Source organism: Nycticebus coucang, chromosome 18 (assembly GCF_027406575.1).
Source record: "Nycticebus coucang isolate mNycCou1 chromosome 18, mNycCou1.pri, whole genome shotgun sequence".
Classification (NCBI taxonomy): Eukaryota; Metazoa; Chordata; class Mammalia; order Primates; family Lorisidae; genus Nycticebus; species Nycticebus coucang.
The window spans coordinates 1,598,513-1,620,046 of NC_069797.1; the positions used below are offsets into that span (position 1 = coordinate 1,598,513).

Sequence of the window (21,534 nt, forward strand, 5' to 3'; positions counted from 1 at the left end):
AAAGGGAATTGGAAGAACAAAGGCAGAAGGCAGGATGGGGCTTACGAACACACTGGACAAAGTCCCAGGAGGGTCTTGCAGTGAGGACTAGAAGGGCAACACAGAGAGGGGAGTTCTAGAGTCCCTCCACCATTTCACCAAAAAAGAGCCAGTGGGGGCATTTTTCACCAAGAAGGGAGCACAGAAAAAGAAAAATTAATTTTCAAAAACTAAACCAAAAAAGATAAGGAAAATGTGCAGTGATTCCTAATGTAGAATTGTTCCTAATGTGTAATTAAAACCACAATTTTATCAACATGTTGATACCACTGCCCTGGAGAGCTCAGAGGCCTACAACCATGCAGGACAGGAGGACTTGACCAGAAGTTAAAAGTGATCATCTTTGTGATAATCCCCTTTATTTATGGACAGCTTTCCAATCTTCAGCAATGTACTGCTTTTACAATAAAGAAGATAAAAGGAAAACAAAAAAGAACGATTTACATTTTTAAGGAATAACTACTTCATTAAGAACTGGAACATACAAACAAGTTCATCTTAATTTGAAAACATCTTTTTAAAAGCAACATGTTCAAATTCACTGGATAAGTCCTAAAATTCTCCAGTTTTATTCATTTAGTTAAAATACTTACCACTTAATTTCCAAATTTAAAACTATTAAACTCTATAGTTTCAGCGCTGTCAGCTGTTGCACTGATTCATATTCACAAGAGTGACACCATGGACGCTGGTCACTAACACTTGCTATGTGCATGGAGGCCATCTGTCCCAAGTGCCAGAGCTGATGGCAACTTCCCTTTTCTTTCTCCTATGGACAAGGACATTTTTAACACTCCACTGATTCTCCTTATACTCTACTGTTTAGCGGCTCATTTGTGCATTTAATTTTATCTGCTGCATTTTGTTGTGTCTGCATTTTATTAAATTCTACTGTAATTTTCTTTTAAGAAAAGATGTTTTCTATATTTCTTGCTAGTAGAGTATTAAATACATAAAAGTACTCAATAATTTCTTACTGATTGGTATTTATGGGCAATTTAAATGTAGACAATCATTTAAAGTATGGCTTCTTTAAATCACCAATGCTTCGTTTTTCAAATTAACATGTTCCTTTGCATTTCAGCAAACTACACAAGATACAACCCCTTGCAAATTCTTACACTTCCTGCATGTTTAATTTTTCAGAATTAAAAATATGTATAGCTAATTGCTTTTCTTACTGAAAAAGCAGCAATACATATAAGAAACTTACCATCTAGATTTACAAATTATTTTTCTGAAATACTTAATGGGTCTAGATTACACAGAAAAGAAAGTATGATGTCATGCAGTAATTTTCCAACATTGTTTTAACAAAGAAATTCTTTTTCCAGATGAAATCTTACTGAGAACTCAATGCCCAGGGTTAGAAGCCTGGCCTTCAGGGACTGAAGAGAATTATATTCCAATCTCTGTTCTGTACCTATAACCTATATGATTTTTGGCAAATGGCTTAACCTATTTAAGCCTCCATTTCTTCATCATAAAAAAGGAATAATACTAGAATCCTTATAAAGAGTAAACGAGAGAGTATGTATAAAGCATATAACATAATGCATGGCTCGAAGTAAGGACTTAGTAAATAAAAATAAACAAAAATTCTTAAGGTGTTAAGAATTCAATGGAGGTTGGGCAGGCAAAAATGCCTAAATCTTGCCTGTTCTTCCCTAACAAAGAGCTGCCCGGAAGCATGTCCTTGGAATAGCTGGGTGCCTGCATAACACACTGTTAAACAGGTGATATAGTGATATGAGGACTGTTTAGGGATGACAGGGTTAGGTTTTAAGAGGCAATGCCTATAAGATGTAGAGATAAGAAAGAAGAAAAGAACACTGACTCAATATAACATAAATGACCTGAATATCAGAATTAATCTATTTCAACTCAGTGATAAAATATGCTTTCTAAAATAGAAGGGAAACCATTATTTGCAAAATACTAAGTCCATATTAAAAAAATGTTTACTACGTTCTATAAGTAAACATCAGTCTTATTGCTTAAAAGAATCTTGCCACAAATACATAGGATAAATAATTTTAAGAATATTTTTATGCAACCTGGTTTTTTAAGACTGACACTGAATAAAACCCACAACAGCCTGAGTTCATACATTTCCCAACAGCCTTTGAAGCAACATGCAGGTCAAGGGGGATCTCCAACTTTTGTCAAACCCTACATACCCCAATTCTGTCTCCAATAAAACTCCAGCGATTTCTGCAATGAAAAGTGTTTTTTAATTGCATAATGAACTCTCTGGATAAGCATATGAGAAAATCCAGAGAGTTTCAGAAGGTAAGCCATCGTTGGTGAATATCCAAAAGGATCGACAGCCCAGCCAGACCGAGGTTTCACTCCTGTTGATAAATAAGGTAAGTGTTATTTTTTAAAATTGATAAATGAAATAAAAAAGAAGTCATAACACATCAGACCCGTCAGAGTTCTATGGTCTCCTAGGGTAATAAGTCAAAGGATCTACCCAGCATCAGCCTTTCTCAAATAATCCCACCAGGACTCCATGAAGGCAGCATTCCGCCCCTGTCCTGTCCACGAAGGCAGGAGAATGCTCACTGAAATTAATCAGTTGGAGTTGAAATTAGCACCTTCACATCCTAAAGTCATGGCTATTTGCTGGTGACAGAGACACAAACAGGACCATGACCCGTCCTCAGGGTTGTCACAGTCCTGTTGTCTGTGGAGTTAGCCCAGAAATTCACTCCTAAGTGACAAAAGTAATCTAACTCATTTCAACTTATGTTTCCCAAGCTCAACATTAAGGATTTTAGTTTGTCTTTTATATCTTGTAAACGGTCCCAAATTACTCATTGTATAGTGGCAAAACTGGCCAAAATAACTGTACTATATTTCATTAAATCTTAAAACATTTCGATGCTGGTGCTTTTTCTCTACCTAGAAAGAGATCAGGCAATGTTTCACAGCTGTCTCATACCAATTATAAGAGCCATGAACTGAAGACATCTCTCTATTTCACAAAGGCTTTAATGTAAAATAAAATAACAAAAATAATAAATGCACAGTTTAGAATTAATGAAATAAGATTATTCATCTAGCATTATACAAATCTGATCTTGTAATTATGTAGTGATTCAGTATTCTCGAGTAAGGCTTCTACTTACCACCTATAAACTGACATAAGTAATAGTGCTATGTGCACATTTTTTTCATTCAAACACCTATTTAACACCTATCCACATACCTAAGACTCTGAAAGATCCTGGAGTTACAAAAATGCATTAGTCTCAATCTTGAGATCTTGAATCTAGTTGCAGAGACTTCACTCAAATAGGTACACAACACAAAGTAACACAAAAGACAGAAGAGACAACTCTGTAGAATAACCGTAAAGAGTAACAGAGAAGGGGAGCCAGCAAAGAGAACTGAGAAGGAAACATCAGGATCCACAGGGGACTGAGAGAGTAGAGTCAAAATGAAAAAAGAAAATGCATCACAACTCAGCTGACCACATAATTGTGCATTTCACATAGCTGATTTGCCTCCAAAACTTGTAAAGAAAGATTGCACTCTACTTAGCAATTCTGTTTTGTGTGGTATCATGAAACTAGGTTCTGAAACTAGGTTTAATGTATTCTAAAAACGAGCAAATGAAATCAAGGGAGTCGGGATGTGCACTGTAAACAAGTAACTACAAACACGGGACGTCAGGCTAGACTATACCCTAAGATACTGAGTTAGAAGATTATCAAGACTAACTTAAGAGTTTTCAACAGACATGAAAACCCAGATACAGATATCTTTACATGTATCCACAAACACGCATACACTCATCTCCCAACCCACCGCACTAGGAGGACCTACATGTAATAACAACTCAGTACCAATAAGTTCAGCTTAGCTCCCAGATCTCGACCTGTAACTACCATTCATTTTTTTTGTTTGTTTGTTTGTTTTGTTTTTTTTAAATAACCAGAAAGAAATGGCTTCAGAGCTGAGGCCAAGAAAATACATGACAAGCCTGGAACATATTCCCCAGTCAAAGTAAAGGAATTGTGGGGACACAGTAAAATAACTCAGGAAACAGAGCAAAGGGACTTCTACCAGCCAAATCTGGGACAACTGGCATGTCAAAATAAATAATGATAGTTCCAGATTATAATCGAGTGAATATAACAATCCATGAGCTCACACTGATAGAAAGAAAGAAACAGCAGAAAAAAGGACAGCTTTTCCTTTTAGTATAATGCCAACTAACAATCATAAAAGGAATGGTGGAATTCATCAATGATGCTAAAACTAAAGCAACAAAAGTTTGCTGAGGAATAATATTTACCTAGTCTCATTACATCTCCCTCAAATTATTACTTAGAAAGGGTTAAAAAAATAATAGGACAGTGAAGAAGCTTAGCAGACACACCTCCACCAATTCATGGAGGCTAGCATTAGCAGTACTGGGGCAAAGGGACATTGTGCGCCTCCTGATACGATGCACCGAGGACAGGGGACACCACTGCAGAGACTCTGCACCAAGACGGGCACACAGACAGGAGGGACATAAGATAACCTGAATCTAATCAAGAGCAAACAGACAAGTTCGCACTGAGAGGCTTCCTACAAAACTGGCCTGTACCCTTTAAACATATAAGGGTCAAGAAAGCTGGAGAACTGTTCCAAATTATAGGAGACAGAAGAGACACGACAGCTAAGTGCACTGCATGACCCAAGAGTGGATCCTGAACTTGGAAGGAGAAAAGCAGCTTTTACAAAAGACTTATTGAGACAACCAACAAAATTTAAATATATCCTATGAACCAGATTGTTGTGTCAGTATTAATCTTCATAATTTGATAACTGTATTCTGAGTATATATAAAAATGTCCTTGCTTCTTAGGAAATAGGCAATGAAGCATTTAGAGATAAAGGGACAAGGTACCTCCCTCCAACTTGCTCTCAAATGGTTCAGGAAAACATGCCTGTGAATCTGCTGCGTACAGGACATATTCTTCCTTCCTAAGCACGACCACGCAACTTTTTATGAGTTTGAAATTACATCAAAATTAAGTTATAAAATAAAGGCAGAATAAGCTTACAAACAAGATAAAAATCAACATCAAATGCTACAACGATATCAAAGAGTTTAGTATCCATCCAAGTTAACAATTGCAGCACCACTGGCAATCTTTTCCACATCAAAATCATTTGATCCACACACAGGAATACCAACCTACTCAGATGCAACGGAATAAAGAATCCTTGAGAGGAACAACATAGAAAAGAGAGGACCTAGCCAGGTGTGGCTGACACCTGTAATCACAGCACTCTGGGAGGCCAAAGTGGGAGGATCACTTGAGCTCAGCAGTTTGAGACCAGCCTGAGCAAGAGCAAGACACCGAGTAGCCTGGGTTTGTGGCACAAGCCTGTAGTCCCAGCTACTCAGGTGACTGAGGCAGGAGGATCACTTGTTCCCAGTAGTTTGAAGTTGCAGTGAGCAATGATAGAGCCACTATACTTTACCCAGGGCAACAGAATAAGACTCTGTCTCAAAAAAATAAAATAAAAAACAGGATGTAAATTATAATTTTTTAAGGTTTGATAAAAAGGAGGCAAGAACTACGGACAGATTTAGAAAGAAATACAGTATCTTCCTAGGGTTTTCCTTAGCATGAGGAAAATAATATTTTTTTAAAAGGGAAGACTTAAATTTAGGGAAAAATACAGTATAAGAAAAATGAAAATTTGCCAATAAAGCATTTGTCAACACAATCAGGAAAAATCATCAAAAAGATTGTGTGCTTTCATGTCAGAATAAGATTTCAAAATACATAAAAGTAAAAACTTAAAAAATATTAAAAAACAATCATTCAAAAGAATAAACATACCAATTTTTGTCAAACCTCATAGGTTTAAAAATTAGAACATGAATAATATGAATAATAGTTAATTACACTGATTATTCTAAGTATATTAACCATTATTATTTAAGAGGAATCAGGAAACAGTCCTGTAATATGGATATTTTAGTCAAAAGACAACCTTAAAAACTCAAAGTTAGCATGGTTAAATTTCTATAAAGTCCACAAAAACAGAAACGAATAGCCAAAGATTAAATAATTTAAAAAGCATCCTGTAACTAAATGTAAAAATGAAGTCTCCAAAATAACAGCTGTTCTCAATTTAGAAAACAAAACCAAGAACACTATTCTAGTTTACAAGACGCAGCCTAGCTACATTCAGTAAAAAACTTCATACATGTGTTTGTTATCTTTAAAAAGGTGCAAAGTAACTGAGCTAGAGAAAAATCCCCTGAACCAGGCTTTTCTCTTTCTGGAATGTATCGTGAGGCTTACTCTGATGCTCAAGAGGTTAGTGACTAAGTTAGCAGAAGCCCGTGTTCAGTAAAATTACGGGAGGCCTTGGTCTCGCCTGACCTGCACTCTAGACCACACGGAACGCAGTCACTCACGCTAGGTGCCACGTAACCAAAGACAGGAGGCCACAGCAAGCAAAGGGACCCAGTCTACTGGGCTGTCATGATGTGGAAGGCTCTTCTGTTTTAACCTGATAGGAAAGGAAGTTTAAACAACCAATCTGGTTTTGGTTCCTGTTTCTTCTTTTCTGGCCCCTTTCTGCCTGCAAAGCTTACCTCTACCTTCCCTGCTCTCGTCAGCCTTTCTGTTCCTTAGAAGAGCTGCTGCCCTGTTCACGAATCACTAATAAAAGCCATTAAAGGTCTAAGGTTCAGATCTTTAAACTTATTTTCTAAAAATTTCATTTATTGACATCTGAGGCCTAAAACTGAATAATTTTGTGGTTTTGTGTCACTATGTGTGTTCCCTGCACAAGATGGAAGAGAGAGTGAAGGAGCAAGGTGGCTCTCAGGGCTATTGCTGAGAGTCCCCAGGACACCCCTAAGCCTGTCAAAGGTCAGCACTGCTCTGCTCTTCTCCAGGGCAGCTGGAGGCGGCAGGAACACGCACTCTCAGGCTGACCCTCTGCCCGGTGCAAAAGTGAGCGCCAACTCCCGTCCAGCACTTTGCCTGCCTGGCTACACAGCATGAGCAGGAGAGATGTCCCAGGCACCTTCAGTTTGAGCCAGAGTGTCCACGTGTACGCACATGCGTGTGGACCAGAGCCTTCAGGATAAAAACACAGACAGAAGAAGAGAAGGGGAAAGAAAACACAGCTAAGGCAGTATGAAGAAACACAAAATATTTACATGGGCTTACAAATAAAAAAGAAGTTTATCTTTAAAAAATAAATACAGCACACTAATAGATAAAGATGCCATAGATACAACGGGAGAAAAGATAGATATAAAACGTGCAGAGAAGATAGTTTAAAACACTTTACTATATTCCTCTAATAAAAAGGTTTTTTATAAATACAGTCCCATTATTGTGGAATTAAATTATTCTCTGTTTAAATATACCTATGGAAAAGTCTAGAATATTATAATGTTATGTATTACAATACAGTTATCTCTACAGAGTAGATATAGGATTTTTGCTTACTTTCTACTAATATATATTTTTTGTTATTTTTGGGTTTTTTCTTTTTAATTTCAGGTTAATATGAGGGCACATTATTTATCTTTTTAAGGTAAATTTTTTCCTATTTTCCTACATTGAGTGTATATTACTTGTGGAATAAAATACCATCTAAAACAAAGAATCATATATAGTTTTTATTTTATATTATAAATAATTAAAATGTTGATAAGAAGGTTATGTTTCTAATAAAATGATACAATTTATATTTTAGATGTCAATTAATTTATATCAATGACTGTGGCAAAATTTTTAGCATTATTAAAAAAATTTATCTCCAATAAAAGACACTGTGGAATTAGGATTTTAACAGTAAATTCTTTCAAATGTCTATAAACTGTCATGGAATACAAAGAAGGATGTAATGTCACCCAATCCATTTTATTTTTTTGTTTTTTTTTTTTTGTTTTTTTGTTTTTTTTTTTTTTTTTTTTTTGTTTTTGGCCGGGGCTGGGTTTGAACCCGCCACCTCCGGCATATGGGACCGGCACCCTACTCACTGAGCCACACCCCAATCCATTTTATTAAGTATCATAGACCAATAAAAATATATATAAATATAGTACACTAAAAAAGAAAACCAATCTCATGTACGAAAATGGATATAAAATTCATCAACAAAAATGTTAAATGAAGAGAATTCAAATAGCAGGAAAACCAAAAGGGATTTACCCTAGGAAGTCAATAACTTTTTAATTGACCAGACTGCCATCACATCCATATAGCAAATAAGAAAAACCATATAGTATTAATAGATTCTGAAAGAGATCCAGTAATATTCAATATTTATCACTATTTGAAAAACAATAGAAAAAGAATTTTCTAAACACTATAAATAACACCTATCTCAAGCTCCTAGATGATAAAATACTCAGTATAGAACAGCTAAACAATTTCTAATAAAAATCTGGAACAAGACCATATATAACCATTACCATATATATTACTCTAGCAGATTTGATCTATGCAATAAAATATCAAACAGATATATGGTATAGGGATGTCCAACCTGTGGGCTGCATGCTTATTTTGTAAGTATGCATGGACTGCTTTTGGGTGGTGGTTTTCCTGGTTTTTTGCTAATCAGCTTTCCTTAGTATTTGTGTATTTAATGTGTGGCCCATGATTACTCTTATTTTTCCAATGTACAACAGAGAAAAAAAGGCTGGACAACCCTCACTAAAGACTACTAAATATTAAAAACAGGCCAGGCACTGCGGCTCATGCCTGTAATCCTAACCACTCTGGGACGCTGAGGCGGGAAGATCCCTTGAGCTCAGGTGTTCAAGACCAACCTGAGGAAGGGCAATTAAAATCTCTACTAAAAACTGAAAAAATTAGCCAGGCATTGGCAGGTACCTATAGTCACAGCCAGTCAGGAGGCTGAGGCAGGAGGATCCCTTAAACCCAGGAGTTAAGAGGTTGCTGTGAGCTAGGCTGACACCATGGCACTCTAGCTCTAGCCTGGGCAACAGAGTGAGTCTTGTCTCAAAGAAGTAAATAAATAAAAATAAAAGATAAGACAATTTTCACTTTTCCAGATATTATTACATTCTCATCATAACTAATAAGAAATTATATAAAAATATAATAAACATCAAATTTTGCTACTTAGGAGATCTATACACTTGTACCACATATACACATACACACATCAAAATTTTTCTTATATACTAGTACAAAATGGTTAAGAGAAATGAGAAAGATACCACTAAACAGAAATGAATAACCAGAAACAGACAAAATATTCCTAAAACATCTGTGACAAAGAATCTGTATTCAGAACATACGAAAGACTTGGAACTCAAAAATGAAAGACAACTCAACTGAAAAGAATGGGCAAAGATTTATTAGAAACTTCAAGATAGGATATACCACTGGCCAATAAGCGAAAGAAAAACTACTCGACATCATCAGTCATCACAGAAAGGCAAATAAAAACAATGAAATAAAATATGACTATATGCCTACCAGACTGGTTATAAGAAAAAAGATTGACAAAAGCAGTCCACACAAAAGCACAAATTTTGGTGAGCATGTGGAACAACCATGCTAGTGGACTACAAAATAAAACAACCACTCTGGAAAATTCTCTCGAAGTTCACATCAACTTAACATACATTTATCCTACAGCCCAGTAATTTTACTCCTAGTATTCACCCAAGAGACTAAAAACATTTGCCCACAAAAAGGCTTGTGCACAAATGTTTATTGCAGCATGATTCCAAAAAATGTAAGCAATTCAAATGTTCATCAATGAAAACCTGAACAATGGGATACTTCATAGTAACAAAAAGGAATGGATCACTAATGTACAGTCAGGATAAATCTCGAAAACGTTATGCTGATGATAGGAAGTAAGAACTTCCATACACTAAAAATAAAAATTCCAAAATGAAATTAAGAAAACAATCTCATTTACAGCAGCAAAACAAATAAAATGCCCAGAAACAAATTCAATTAAAAAGTACACGACTTTTACACTAAAAGTTATAAAACAAAACGGAAAGAAATTAAAGAAGATCTATCCTTGTAAATGTATCAGAAGACCTGATAATGGAATATTTCCATTGCAATATTTCCATCTTAGCAATGGAAATATTCCCCTGGACTGACTTACACATTCAACACAATCACTACCCAAATCTCAGCTTGTATTAAAAAATTCCTATGGGGAAAAAAAAAAATCAAGAGACCCTGAACCATCAAAAAAAGCTTAAACAAAGAGCAAAGTTGGAGAAATCACAGTTTCCAATTTGAAAACTTAACTACAAATCTACAGCAGTCAAGACAGTCTGATAGTACCATAACAACAGACATTTAAGTCAGCAGAATAAACTTGAAGGTCCAAAAATAAAACATGAAAGAGTAAATCTTCATGGCCTTAGGTTAGGCAATTATTTATTACTATGGCATCAAAAGCGCACGCGCGCGCACACACACATGAAAAACAAACTAGACTTACTCAAAATGAAAACTTTTGTGCATCAAAATACACCTTCAATAAAGGGAAAAAATAACACACAGAATGGAAAAAATATTGCAAATCATTACCTGTAAGGGACTTTTATCCAGAATAAATAAGAACTCTTACAAGCCAACAATAAAAAAACAAGGAAAAGATTATTAGAACAGACATTTCTCAAAAAAAGATACATGAGTAGCCAACATATACACAAAAAATTCTGAACATCAGGGTGGCACCTGTGGCTCAAACAAGTAGGGCACTGGCCCCATATGCCACAGGTGGCGGGTTCAAACCCGGCCACAGCCAGAGACTGCAAAAAAAAAAAATTCTGAACATCATTAGTCTTTAGGAACATGATAATCAAAACATACCATTTCTCACACACTAGCATGACTACAATAAAAAAGAAAGACAAGTTGGTGAAGATGTGGAGAAAGTTAAAATCTGGTACATTGCTAGTGGAAAGGTAAAATGGTGCAGCCATTTTGCAAGACAATTTGATGCTTCCTCAAAATGCCAAAAATAGTTACCAAATAACCTAGCAAAAATCTACTCCTGTAGAATGACAGATGGAAATATTCGTCCAAACAAAAGCACAAATGTGGTGTTGCTGTAATTACCAGGGGGCGGGGGAGTCTTGCTCATAAAATCTATTCCAAGGCCAATATTTTCAAGCATTTTTCCCACACTCTTTTCTAGAATTTCTTATTGTTTTGTGTCTTAAATTTAAATCTTTTATCCAGTGATAATCAATTTTTGTCAATGGTGAGAGGTGCAGGTCCAGTTTCAGCCTTCTACATGTGGCAAATACCTCTCCCAGCACCCTTTACTAAGTAGGCATTCTTTTATCCAGTGCATGCCTTTGTTAGGTTTATCAAAGATCAAATGACTATACGCAGCTGGATTCATCTCTATATTCTCTATTCTGTTCCATATATCATTGTCTCCAATTTTTGTGCCAGTACTATGCTGCTTTGATCACTATAAACTTATAGTATAGCCTGAAGTCTCTTAATGTGATGCCTCCAGATTTTTTTTTTATTTCTAAGAATTGTACTGACTATTTGGGGTTTTTTCTGTTTCCACATGAAATTAAGTACTCTTTTCTCAAGTTCTTCTAAGTATGACATTGATGCTTTTATGGGAATTGCATTAAATCCGTAGATTGCTTTGGGTAGTATGCACATTTTAATGATGTTTATTCTTCCCAAATATAAGCTTGGTATATTCTTGCATTTGTTAACATCTTCTGCTATTTCTTTTCTCAGGATTTTATAAATAGGATTTGATCAAGCAAAACACTTCTGCAGAGCTGGGGTACCACAACCAAAGTAAACAGACAGCCTTCAGAATGGGAGAAGATTTTTGCATGTTATGAATCTAACAAAGGCCTGATAATTAGAATCTACAAATAACTCAAATTAATCAACAAGAAAAGAGCAAACAACCCCATTTTTAAGTGGACAAGAGACTTGAACAGAAACTTCTCTGAAGGTAACAGACAAATGGCCAACAAACACATGAAAAAATGCTCATTGTCTTCAATCATCAGAGAAAGGCAAATCAAAACCGCTCTGATATCACTTAACTTGAGTAAGATTAGCCCACATCACGAAGTCTCAAATATGCATATGGAGAGACAGGAACACTTCCTCATTGCTGGTGGGATTGCAAACTAATATAATCTTTATGGAAAGAGTACGGAAAATTCTTAAAGAACTAAAAGTTGACCCTCTTTACTAACGCAATCCGGTTAGTAGGTATCTACCCAGAAGAATAAAAATCATTTTACCACAAAGACATCTGCACCAAAATGTTTATTGCAGCACCATTCACAATCGCCAAGACATGGAAGCAACTCAAATGCCCATCAACCCATGAAGGCATTAACAAACTGTAAAGTATGTATACCGTGGAGTGCTATTCAGCCATAAGAAAAGATGGAGACTTCACATTTTTTTTTTTTTTTAGAGACAGAGTCTTACCCACTATGTTAAGAAAGCCAGGGGGAAGACAGAAGCAAAACCAAGCAGGGCCCAAAGTGATAGTACTCAGAAAACATTAATTAGAATCCCCTGGAACCCACCTTATCTGAGCTACAAATCTATGAAATTCTCAGTGACATAATTACATTTCTTTTCTTTTTTTGCTTAAGGCTAATAATTTAGGTTTTCGTTTCTTTTTTTTTTTAAAGAGGAAGGGCTTTATTCCAGACCATGGAGCAGCAGCAGACTAGGTTTTTGTTTCTTATGACCAAGTGTCTTAACTAATATATCATTAATATCCTAAAAAATTCTAAATTAATAAAAATAGACCAAATTAACAGAGAAACATGAAACAAGGCAGATGACCCTAATGGTGACTGTAGTGTATGTATATAACTAACCTTATATTCTAAGAAACATCATAAATTATCAAAAGATAAATTATTCAGCAATAATCAGTATTAGGAAAATTATAATAGTTATTTGAAAAAATAAAATAGAGCCTCACTTCACATTCCCTGAAATTAATTGCACAGAATATCCCAAATGAAGGAGAATACATACCTAGATTATATTCCAGCCACTGATGCCCTTCAATTAGTTGATCAATTAAGGCAAAATAATGGGAAGTAGCTTCATCAGGCATGACCCAGCCGCCTGTCACAATTTCAAATTGACCATTTTCTATTAAACTAAAGAGAAAATAATAAGAGTTTACATTAACAAATGTAAGAAAAGTTCAAATAAAAAAACTAAACAAACAATTACAGCCTTTAACTATAACCAGTATTTATCCTAGTTTTAAAACAGTATTTTTCATACCAGTGAATGAATTTCAATTTGAGGCCTCTGATAACGCAGTCTTAGTAAAGTACCTTGAGTAATCCCTCTCCTACCCTGGGCAAAGCCACGAAGATCATTTTGGAGGTTCCTTTTCACAGGGGTATAATCTGCCACACAGCTTCAAAGATTCTCAATGTCAGGAGCTACACAGACTCATTTCTGAATCTTGCAGAGCCCCTGGCAAAGTGCTTTACTCAGGACATGCTTGAGAAGTATGTATTGTACGGCTGTCATCTTAAGTACAGTATTTGTTTCAATATACTTTTATCAGAAAATCAGTATTTACTTTAGTCCTGATAATGCTGGTAAGTTAATCATGCAAACTACTCCAAAAAATAATAATAATAAGGGTAAAGCTAGTAAATATCACATGACTCTGTGAATACAGAAAACATTATAAAGCACTTTGACTTAGTTAAAATGTAGACTGTATAATTTACTTTCCAATACTGAATAAAATATTATCGTTATACTAAATTATCACTGTCTACTGGGTACTCCTTTGCTGTGACTTTAGACAAGGTGACAAGATCCCCAGCCCTAATAATTGAATTGTTTTAAGGAGACACCTTCCCCTGAGGAAAAAAAAAAACCTAAAATATTGAAAATTTGAGAAATGCCCAAGGAAGCATTCAAGTTAAGAAGATAAGCATATATCTTACGAGCCACAGACTTCTGAAGGTACAACAAGACAGTTTGAACAATGAGGTAAAATTTTAGAAAAAAGCAAAGCAGCTTCAAAAAGAATGGCTGCAGCTTAAAGCCAATAACCAAGCCAAGCTGAAGGTGAAGCAGATCAGAGGCACAAAGAGTGAATAAAGATTTTCCTCCAAAGCACGTAACAGAAGCCATGACATTAACACACATCTGACTTATTCACACAGGTGCACGAGTGTATGACCAATCACAGAATAGATAATGAAGTCAATTTCTAAAAAGATATAATCAAATAAAACATTTCCTGCAAATTTTGAAAGAACTGAATGAAATTTATGTTGCCATAGGGATCACCAACTAATATAATTTCACATGAAAATATGATGACTCATAGAATAAAGAAACTCAAAATGTCCAGGTAAACCACCAATTTCAAAGGCCTAAATAAAGACCGTCTAATAAAGAATCTGCAAGTTTCTAAAAAATTGCATTTCTATAGTTAACACAACTAAATTCAAAGATACTATGCCCAACCCTTCCTGGCAATGGGCCTTCCCTTGCAGTTAGTTAATTTTTCTTACCTTTCTGGTGATTGCCTCTTTTAGCCAAATTCTAAAGGCCATGGACCAGTCCTGCCCTTTATACTTTATACCTGCTAGCCTGGGATGTTAGGATGGTTTAGGGTTCAATCACTGACCATCAAATAAAGAAATTTAACCTCACTATCTTAATATCCAAATAAACAGATCCTTTGGAAAATTTCATATATGTATTTCTGGAAAATAATCTCTTTGTTTGATTTTGAGTAAACATGAAAGCCAGATTTAAAAAAAAAACTAAGTAATAAATTTTTAAAAATACTCCAATGGTGGCATTTTTCTTTCTTCATCTATATCAGTTATATTTTGCTACATAATTCCTATTCCATAGACATGAATGGTCTTCAAGGAATAGTCCATCAAACAAGGAGTCACACACATTATACACAGACGCTACTTTTCCCAACTCATTTGTGACTAATTCGCCCCTTTGCTACCAGGCCTTAGATGCTATTTTACCATACTACATGAATAAGCTCATATCTAGACACAGTGGTTACTTTCAAGACTAACCTACTAATTTTGGAGAGGCATGGAAAGCTTTCCATTTATTAAAATGTTTTCAGCACTTTATTATCTATTCTCTTATCTCCTATCTTTCCCAACCTGGCTGGTCCCAACTACCCTCATGTGTCAGTTCAGAAAAGTCTTCACAAGCACCTAAGCTAAACCAACATTGCGCTGTACACTATTTTCTATCCATCTCGTTTGAATGAGAACCAAACTTCCCTGCCTCTTCTCTCTCCCTCTTCACTCCTACCCACCGTTAGAATGTAAGCTCCAGGAGGGCAGGTCCAGGAGGTGCTGTTTCATTCTGGCCTAGAAGCTTGCTAGGTACACAGCGGGCACTCAAAAATCTTTGTTAGATCAATGAACGAAGGAGTCCATCAGATTAATTTGGGTATTTATACTAAATTTTTATATTAGATGAAGCTCACAGATATATGCAAAAAGAATTAGAAAGGGAAGGGTCAGGATGAAGTTTTAATGATCTTAGGTATGAGGTGATATGATCTAGAGAATATGGGAGCAGGAGAAAATATGGAGGAGGCAGAAGAGAGAAAAGGCATTTCATTAGAAAGTACCAGTGGTATTAGAAAATGACTGGAGATAGAAAGGTTTGAAGCAAGTAAGACTTAGCGTTTTGATGCCAGGTGTTTAAAGGAGTGGTAGTAACAATACACTGGCAGTGGAGGTCCCCTGAGAAGGGAAGTCACTTTGCAGTAATGAGTAAAAATTGGGACTGGACTCTTTGTAACAACAGAACATCCTAAAGGAGCTAACTGAAAAAGAAGAGCAGGCTTAAGAAAAGAGGCCAATGGGTGGCACCTGTGGCTCAGTGGGTAGGGCGCTAGCCCCATATACAGAGGGTGGTGGATTCAAACCCGGCCCCGGTCAAACTGCAACAACAAAAAAATAGCCGGGCGTTGTGGTGGGCGCCTGTAGTCCTAGCTATCCGGGAGGCTGAGGCAAGAGAACGCCTAAGCCCAGGAGTTGGAGGTTGCTGTGAGCTGTGACGCCACTGCACTCTACCAAGGGCGATAAAGTGAGACTCTGTCTCTACAAAAAAAAAAAAGAAAGAAAAGGGGCCAATAAAAAAATTAAGTTTTAGGGGCGTTAAAAAAGGAAATAGGGAAGGACGTGAAATCTAAAGCAAACACAGAGAAGGACGGTCAAAGATCAAGCAGAAGGAGGAGAGGAAATGCAGGTGACAAGGAAAGTTAAAAACAAAAAGAATAAATTTATGAATTTAGCCTGAAACATTCTAGGAAAGAGACATGAGAAGCAACCTGCCCTTCCAGTGGGTAAAAGCCATTAAAAAGTTACAACAACTGTAACTTAGAAACAGACACAACGGGGAGCCAGAATAGGAAGTTGAGAAATAGATTTTTAAAATATTTATATTATTCAAATAGCCATTGGCATTGAATATGTCTCAAAAAACTAAAAATGTAACTACTACATGATCCAGCAATTTAATACCATGTTTTATCCAAAGGAAAAGAAATCAGTATGTCAAAGGGGTGCCTACAGTCCCATTTTATTGCTGCACTGTTCACGATAGCAGAGATATGACATCAACCTTAATATCCATCAAGGGATGAATGGATAAAGAAATGTGGTCTATAAACACAATGGAATGTTCAGCCATAAAAATATAATTAAACCTCGTCATTTGAAGCAACATGGATGGAACTGGAGGTCATTATTATAAGCCAGGCACAGAAAGACACTCACATGTGGGAGCTAAAACAGAGGCTCTCAGGGAGGCAGAGAATAGAATGATAGGTACCAGAGGCAGAGAGGGTGTGCAGGTAAGGGGCGGATGGGGCGCAGATGAAAAGAGGCTGGTTAATGGGTGCCATCACAACACAGTTAGAAGGAATAAGTTCTAACATTCAATAGCAGGGTAATGTGAATATAATTTTAAAAAATGTGTCATATATTTCAAAGAGGACTTGAAAAAAATGTTCCCAACACATAAATAATAAATAAAATAGTTGAGGTGATGGGCACAGCAAATATTCTGACTTGATCATTAATTACAGTCAACGCATGTAACAAAATATCACACATACCCCATAGATACATAAAAATATTAGTATCAGTTAAAAATAAAATAAAAAAGACATCAAATTAGTGGAGAAAGAATGCATTACTGTTTTTCTAAAAAAAAAAAATTCCAATCAGAGTGATTTAAAATAAGCTCATAAGAAAAAATCCAGGTATTTTATGTCATAAAAGTCAAGAGACTCATATTTTAAAATAATATGCTCATATAGGTTTTTAAGAAAAATTGCATGAGTAGGTCAAAAAACAGGAATAAATGATGTCATAATAGCAGGCCAGAAAGGTTTGGGTTTTGGTTAGCCCAGTTTCTCTAATCAGATAAAACAAAACATGCAATGGAAAAAAACAGACAACATGATTTTCAAGTTAATGAATATTCCTATGTTTCTGAACTGCCTGTTTTTCTTCCAGTATCACCTTTAAACCATCTATGAGGATGAAAAAAATAGAACATAAACCAGAAGATTCTTTCAGGCAGAAAGGTTTGCTCTGATATAAAAGATTTACTGTGTGAGGCCTAAACACTTTCCATTCAACAACAACAAAAACCCAGAAACTTCAGAAGCACACAAATTTGCTCTGTATTCTAGAATATATATGATGAGAATTGTCTGATGAATGAGAAAAAAAAAAAAGTCCAAAAGACATAAGGAAAACGGTTGGCTTACTTATTAAGAAGGATTATCATGATCATCATCATTTAGTGGCGACTACAAACAAGACCAAAATTCTTACAGAAATAATACTTCAGAAAATACTTTACTTTAAAAAAATTATAGAAATAAGAGAAAAGCTATGTTAGCCTGCAAAAAAGTACCACACTTAAAATTGATACTGTTTAGTGATAGATTAAAACACATTGTAACCATACATTCCAGACTAACAATTTTTTTTTTAATTAAGAAATAGTTAATACCTGTATCAACAGAGAAACCTACTTAGAATGAACACAGCACTTCCAAACATTTCCAATGATTGAGCGCAAAGCTTCAGTTGAGCTATGTCTGACAGGCAGGGGAATGCAAAGTCCAAAAGATGAGTCCACTCGAGAGCATCTATTGCTTACTTTCTATCAAGACTTGCTGATTTCTGGCAGAGTGTTTTACATATACATTTTGTGATATTTACTAATAAATACCAGAGCTAGATGAAAAAGTAGCAAAATGCAGGGAAAGCAAGGGGAACAAAAGAGTACATTTATCTAGAAAAATCAGAAATTAGAAAACCAGGCACTGACTCTCAAAATGAATAATACCCATGTTTTGTTGTTCACAGTAATGAGTTAACTTCTAACAAATGGTAAAAGACATAAAAGTACTTCCATGTTTCTATTTCTGTGATGGGGAATTTGGTATAAAAAGCTTATGAAAATATCCGATCAAAATTAAGCTGAGCAGGCCTGTCATTGCTCATTTTGCCTAAGATACAGAATTTACACTTATGAATTTACTGCAAAACACAAGAAGCTGCAAATCATTTTCTCTAAGTGTCACTTTTTCCCCTAAGTAGAATCATAAGACATTTGGAATTTGGTCACACAAAAAAGATACACTCAAGGAGCTTTTTTCCCTAATGGGGAAATTGTTACAGACAACTTAGTAGCAAACAATGCATCATTTAGCAAGCTTCGAAGAATCGCAAATTAATTTCACGTGGAAAAAAATGAGTTGAATTTGTAATCATACATCTGGGGAAATATGAAATAATACAAGATGACATACATGGTTTCATTCCTAAATTAAAAAAAAAAAAGTTAAATGGACAATTCAAAAGGATAGGGGCTCCCAAGGAATCAATTTATACCCTAAAGAATCTACTAATAATTCTCTGATTCATAGCCCTTTCATGGAGAGTTAGTTATCTAGTATGATAGTAATAATAAGATTTATTTTAAATTCCCTCATATAATAAATTAGGGAAAGTCATTGTATATTTTTTAATATTGTTGATGCCTACCTATAAAGATTTAGTATTTGAGAAGCAGAGGACAAATTACTTCTATCTCATCATTTCTTCCTCATTTCATTCCAGTCATACTCCCTTCTTTCAGATCACTTGTCTATGTTTTCCATTTGCCTTATAATTTTTTTTTCCCCTTGTAATATTTGCTTCACTGGCTCTATGGATCCATTAGAAATCATTACTGGCCACTACATCCCACCCAAACAGTTACCGTTTAATCCAAAGCTTTTCTTTCATTGCATTGATAACAAACTCAAACTGAGTATCTCTATGTTGCTGTCTTTCTCTTCCAATAGACTATAAGCACCAGAAGAACAGGAATCACATCTGTTCACAGTTTAACATTTAATGTTCCTGTTAGTATCAAACTATAAGAAATAAAGCAAAACAGGCAATCCTTTGAAGTGGGATATTTCAGAAAGAACTGACTTCTAAAATTGAAAAGAAATTTAACCTTGTTCGTAAGAAAATACAAGTTAAAACTTAAGTGAGATGTCACTTTTCACTTATCACCTATCAGATTGAAAAGATCAAAAAGTTGTATAACATACTATGACGTCAAGGATGTGTGCAAATAGATATTCTCACACATTGCCAGCGATAACTATTAAATCATAAGATGTGCATATACTTTTATCCATGCCTACTTAAAATAAGTCAAAATATTTAAGAATATAGAAAACAGGCTGGGCGCCCATAGCTCACTGGTTAGAGCACCAGCCCTGTGCACCAGGGGTGTTGGGTTTGAACTGGACCCAGGCCTGCTTACTATAAATGAATGAATGAATAAATAAATAAATAAATAAATAAATAAATAAATGCTGCTTGTATGTATGTATGTATGTATGGAAAACAAAATAAAACCTTGTAGATACTAAAGGATACACTATGCGTTAGCAAGAGACCAAAAATAAAATTGAGAGTATTTAAATAAATTAACCCCTATTCATAAAATAGATTTTATACTAAGTCTCCAAGATATTTATTTATTTGAAAAGTTTGGTACAACACCCATTAGGATGGCTATTATTTAAATGGGGGGGAGGGGCAGGGGAATAACACAAGTAAGTGTTAAGGATGCAAAGAAATTGGAAATTGTCCATTGCTGGTCAGAATGTAAAATGGTACAGCCAGTGTGGAAAACAGTGGGGCTTTATGAAGGATTCTTCAAAAAATTAAACAGAAATACAGCATTACCCCATTTCTGGGTATATACAAAAAAGAATTGAAAGAATGGACTCAAACGAATATCTATACACCCATGTTCATGGCAGCGTCATTCCCAAAGTCTGACATTCTGGTTTCTATCACCATAGATCAGTGGAGACTTCATAAAACAGAATCGCACAATATTTATTCCTCTGTATTTGGCTTCTTTTGCTTCATATATTTGTGAAACTCATCCACATGACTGTGTATTTCAGTAAATCGTTATTTTTTCTTCCAGAAAAAAATCATTCCGTCATATGAATATATTAAATTTTTCAATCCCTCATTGTGCTGATGGACACTTGAACTGTTTCCAGTTTGAAGTTCCCATGACAAGGTCTGTTATGGAACAACTTTCAACTTTCACACAACTTTTTTTACACAACTTTCACAGACATGTCTTCATCTCTCTTAGGTAAATTCCTAGGAGTAAAGCTCCCGGGTCACATGGTGGGTGTTTAATTTTGGAAAACTCTTGGAGGCTTTTCAAAAGTCACCCACACTTTTACACTCCCAGCAGCAATATATGAGGATATATATATACTCTTGCTAACCTGTGGTGTTGTGAGACAGTATCTCCCTGGGAGAAATTCAGATCTGGAGGTCCCACACGGTCATGCATTACCAGCCTTGCAGAAACAGCCGGGCCCCGCCTCCTCCCCCACTGAGGCAGTCTAATCGACTTCCAGGTGTGTGAAATGCCATGCTCTCGCTCATCCCTGCACCACGGTTACAGTTCGCTTCTCATAACCCGGGATCCCTTCTCCACCTTCTGACACCCACGTCCTGACTGACCAGTTCCAGTTATTCTTCGGGTTTCAGCTTGAATATCCCTTAAGGAAACCCTCTAGACCTCCTTCTTGCTTCCATAAAAGAGAACCCTTTATTGTAATACTGTGTTTAAATATGTGTCTTCTCTGCTCTTCCCTGAGGGCTAGGACCAGGTCAGTCTTGCTCACCTCCTATACCTCTGAGCAAAGCACAACAAATATTTGTTGAGTGGATGAAGAAATAAATAAGGGAAGGCTTCAGAGATGAGGTAACATTTCAGCTGAGTCCTAGAAGTGAGTAGGATTGAAATTGCCCAATGCACAAAAGGAAGAAATAAAAATCCAAACTGAATACCTGGGCAAATTCCTAAACAGCACGAACAGTGTGTGTCCGAGGACACCCATGTGACC

General features: G+C 35.8%; 1 protein-coding gene across 1 annotated transcript in view; it reads right to left on the reverse strand.

Annotated features, from left to right (window-relative positions):
* The window catches only part of LOC128570210 (alpha-mannosidase 2-like), a 104,328-nt gene that overhangs the window by 24,906 nt on the left and 57,888 nt on the right, over positions 1-21,534 (reverse strand). Inside the window, exons 5-6 of the mRNA XM_053569156.1 lie at positions 13,077-13,204; positions 2,220-2,393 (exon numbers count right to left, since the gene is read on the reverse strand). Of these exons, the coding sequence (XP_053425131.1) occupies positions 2,220-2,393; positions 13,077-13,204 (302 nt within the window). The remainder of the gene's footprint in view (positions 1-2,219; positions 2,394-13,076; positions 13,205-21,534) is intronic.